Below are 4,136 nucleotides of genomic sequence, written 5' to 3' on the forward strand. Positions count from 1 at the left end.
AGTATATGCGTTCAGAACATGGAGTTGAGATATCCTATTCTTTGGCATGGGATGCACGTGAGTATGCAATCAACAAAGTGAAAGGCCTTCCAGAGGAAGGCTATGAAAAAATTTCCAAATACTTGCACATGATGAGGGAAGCTAATCCAGGATCACACACGTCTTAGAAAGGGATTCTAAAGGGAGATTCAGATTACTCTTCATCTCCTTTGGTCAGAGTCTTCGCGGTTTCTATGTTGCAATTCGGAAAGTTATTGTTGTGGATGGGACATTCTTGAAGAGCAAATACAAAGGAGTATTACTGGTTGCTACTGCATTAGATGGAAACTCGAATTTATATCCTATTGCATTTGGAGTTGTCGACTCAGAGAATGACCTCGCGTGGAACTGGTTTATGAGACAACTTAATGCGGTCATTGCTGACGAGCATAGTTTAGCTTTTGTGTCTGATAGGAATTCCTCGATTGCTAAAGTAACGTGTACCAGCAAGCTCATCACGGAATTTTCATTTACCACTTGCTGAATAATGTTGTAACATATTTTAGTAGGAAAGGTGTGGCTGGTTTGGTTGCAAAGGCTTCTAAAGCTTATCGAGCTGCTGATTTTCGTAAGTTGTTCACTGCTATTTACTCTATTAGTCCTGAAATTGGAAATTATCTCATAGAATCCAAAGAAAGAGATGATTCAGAGAAGACTGAGTCAGAAGGCGTTGAAGAAGTTGATGTTGAGGATGTGGAGTTGCTGATCAACATCAAAAAGAAGGCCAAAAACAAGAAAAGGAAGGTCACATCCCGAGAGGAAGACATCAAGAAAGTCTACCCCATCGTCGCGGAGACTCAGACACCTACACCACCAACTATGGCAGAAGGATCCTCAACGAGGACACCAAGGAAATCAGTGAATGAAGAGCTTGTGGCTGAGCATATGTATGAAAGTTTCTCCTCTAGAGAAATCATACCAGAGAGATCTGTTGATTTGGATGCTGAAGACACTTGGGGATTTCTTGATATCATCAAGAAAGGTCATCTTGAGAGAACTGTCACGGGTCTTGTTGGGTATATTCCAGAAATTGTGAAGGATTTCTACGCTGCATTGCCTGGATAAATCACCAGAGCTTCCAAGGACAGGGTGGAAGTGATCGTCTGAGGCCACAGGTTTGAATTCTCTCCAACCGAGATCAATGAGTACTTGAACCTCATGCCACTATCAGAAGAAGAAGTGAAAGCTGATGAGATGGCTGATGCACTCACGATCGATGAGTTGGCAAACTTCTTGACAGAAGGCACATTGAGTCTTAGGAATCTCACAACACGATATCTGTCTCCGTGCAAGGCTGCACTTGTGATCCTCTCAGCATACAACTGGGTGCCATCCTCTCACAAGAATGTTGTGTCAGCTGATCGTGCTCGACTCATCTACAAGATGTTTCACGGAATAAGAGTTGATGTTGGAGAGATGTTTTACTCACAGATTCTGAACCTAGTAGTACTTCAGAAGGAGGTAGGTAAGAAAGACACGCGCTGGCTAATTCTTCCTCGCACAATCTTGGGTGTGCTTCAGACTCAGTTCAAGATGGAGAGAAAGCCAAGGGAGAAACTTTCTGCTGTAATTCCATACAAGAAGGATTCACGTCTGAGGGAGATTTATCTCAAGAATCAAAAGGAAGAACGAGAAGCTGCAAAGAAGGCTCAGAGGCAGGCCAAGAAGAAAGGAAAATCTACATCAACATAAATTGTATCACCTCCTTCTCGACCACCTCCAAGCACTCCTCGTCCCAAAAGGACTGATCCTTCTGGATATGTGCCACCAAGACAGTCTCCGGGGTCTGCTAGAAAGTTCCAGATCATTCATCTCGGCTCCATTGCAGCTCCAGGACAACCAATAGATGCTGAGGAGGCAAAGCTGGCTCTAGATACGGCTTCAGCAGCAAATCAACAGCTTGCAACTGCGATGCAGACTCTGACAAGCGTCGTAGGACAGATTGCCAGCATGATGTACCCAAGTAAGTCTTCTATCTTGTTCTTTATTTATTCTGATCTTTATGAGTTTTAACTCTGTATGCTCTCAAGCAGGGGGAGAAGAAGAGGCATGTGATCTGCAGCAGCAGGATGATCAGGAGAACTAGATTATGGGGGAGAAAATTTTAGTTTTCTCGATTTTTCAATTATGGGGGACTGAGAGATAAAATAATGTTGCTGGTTTTTGGTTTTGGTTTTATGTTTATCTCTAACTCTTGAACTTGCATGTTTTGAACTTTCATTTCGATTATTATTCAGGATATATGTGTTTGAATGTGTGTGGTTGTTTGAGCGGATCTGTGCAGGTACTTGAGAAGCATCCAAAGCTAAAAGGGGGGAGATTGTAGATGCAAAGATCAGATGGACGTTCTGATACAGACGCAAGTACATCAGCGAATGGAGCAGAGTCTGCAACAGAGAAGTGTAAGCGCGGATGAACAAGTCAAGATGAAGATTACGACTTGAAGAATGGATTGCGGACCAAGGCGAAGTTAATGCGAAGACACCTTTGGGGAGCAAACTTGAAGAGATTCACCTTGGAGAAGGGAGATCTCACGATGGGAAGTTTCTTAAAGACTTTGGAGAGGTTTTAGAGAACTTACCATATTTGGGTAGATAGTGAATATTGGGTAGATAGACGTTGATAGCCAGCTTGGCTGTATTGTATATATAGTCATACTTGACCTGTGGATTAGGGTTGTCGAGAGAATTGTATTCTTAGCATAAGAGTGGAGTTCACTAAGCTTGTAAGCGAGTGAATAACACTAAGGGCTAAGGGGTAGAGGTTCTAGAGATCTTGTATTCGATCTTAGAACGTGTGAGGCTAGGGGAGCAAGTCAAGAAGGGTCTTGATCTTGTTCGAGTTTTGTTTAAAGAGAAACTTGTAAGTTCACTTTAAAAGAATACTAGTAATAACACATATCTTTGTAAAGATATTCTCTGGTGTACTCTGTGCTTTACTTTGTGGGTTAGTTCTTGCATTTACATCTCTTGCACTCCTTTCTTCCCATAAGCAAGCTCAGGAGGAACAATCACCAATCTCTGTATATCAAAACATACTTTTGAGTTTATGTAAAGTCTTTCATTTGCACCAACACGCATCCCTTCAACGCCGAGGTCAAGTCCTTTCAGAACATTCCCTTTCTCTGACGGTCCAACGTCAAACCCGTTAGGCTGCAAAAAAAAAAACTCATAAGCTTATCAATTAACCATCCTTTTATACTCAAGTACAGTAATTTATACCGACCATTCCACCTCCAACACCAAGTCCTTGTTGGCTTCTCATGAACGTTATCCCTTTCCATTTTGCAACATAGTGAACCTGCAACACGATCCCTTTAGGGTTTAGCACATCAAAGCTTGTCATACACGTAAGCTTCTTTTTTTAACATGTTAACATTGTAAGGTTTGGATTGCCTTGTTTCTTCAAATTCGATTAAAAATAATGTTATTGCTTGGTTCCATGTCTTATTATTGGTTAAAATTAAAAACGTATAGTTGCTAGTTACTAATGGTGTAAAGAGAGAAACAGAGTGTGTACTTGGTGGAAGAGTAGTGAAGGGAGAGAGAGAGTGGGTGAAGAAGTTTCATTGTTAAGATCATTGTTTGTGTGTCACGTCAACAGATTGATTCTTGGGTCTGAGTCAACGAAACTTTCTCATTCTTGTCTTTCTTCTTGAGTTTGAGTTCAATTGTGTGTGGGAGAGACAGAGGAACAGAGAAAGAGATAAAACTGGTATTCTCATCCACAAATTTTAGATTCTCTCACCGTTACACCCCCACACTTGACGTCGTTAGACCCTAACCAAACAAAAGAGGGGTCAGTGGTGTGGGGTCAGTGGTGTGTAATTAATTACTAACTATATTAAGATTCGCGTCTTGACCGGGATAAACATTATATATATAAATTATCTCATACTATGAAATAATAAATATATATTGAATAATTAAAAGTCAGTAACTATTACATATATAATTAATTTGGTGCAAACGTATAAATCAATTTTATTAATCCAAACATTTTTTTAAATAGCAAAAACTTTAAATTACTGATAACAAAATTTAAATTACATATGTATCTTTAATAGCAAAAACTTTAAATTACTGATAACAAAATTT

General features: G+C 40.2%; 1 protein-coding gene across 2 annotated transcripts; it reads right to left on the reverse strand.

Annotated features, from left to right (window-relative positions):
* Positions 1-2,871: 2,871 nt before the first annotated feature.
* On the reverse strand, positions 2,872-3,831 carry LOC106334154 (peptidyl-prolyl cis-trans isomerase FKBP16-4, chloroplastic-like). 2 transcript variants are annotated; one of them, XR_001268539.1, is made up of 3 exons: positions 3,559-3,831; positions 3,265-3,339; positions 2,872-3,191 (listed from the first exon to the last, which is right to left on the reverse strand). XR_001268539.1 is itself a non-coding variant. In XM_013772487.1 (2 exons), the coding sequence occupies exons 1-2, from the start codon at positions 3,382-3,384 to the stop codon at positions 3,000-3,002; spliced, it is 312 nt and encodes a 103-aa protein (XP_013627941.1). In that variant the 5' UTR covers positions 3,385-3,443; the 3' UTR covers positions 2,872-2,999. The 2 variants fall into 2 exon arrangements, 1 of the variants encoding a protein (XP_013627941.1); XM_013772487.1 differs by lacking the exon at positions 3,559-3,831 and having other exon boundaries at positions 3,265-3,443.
* Positions 3,832-4,136: the final 305 nt, after the last annotated feature.

The sequence above is a fragment of the Brassica oleracea genome, chromosome C3 (genome assembly GCF_000695525.1).
Source record: "Brassica oleracea var. oleracea cultivar TO1000 chromosome C3, BOL, whole genome shotgun sequence".
NCBI lineage: Eukaryota > Viridiplantae > Streptophyta > Magnoliopsida > Brassicales > Brassicaceae > Brassica > Brassica oleracea.

What these genes read in the sequence shown, in the direction of transcription:
- LOC106334154 (XM_013772487.1), bottom strand. Translation starts at nt 3,384, where the DNA reads ATGACAAGCTTTGATGTGCTAAACCCTAAAGGGATCGTGTTGCAGGTT. An exon ending in TTGGTGTTGGAGGTGGAATG is followed by an intron (nt 3,192 to 3,264) that starts GTCGGTATAAAT and finishes TTTTTTTTGCAG; the next exon opens with CCTAACGGGTTTGACGTTGG.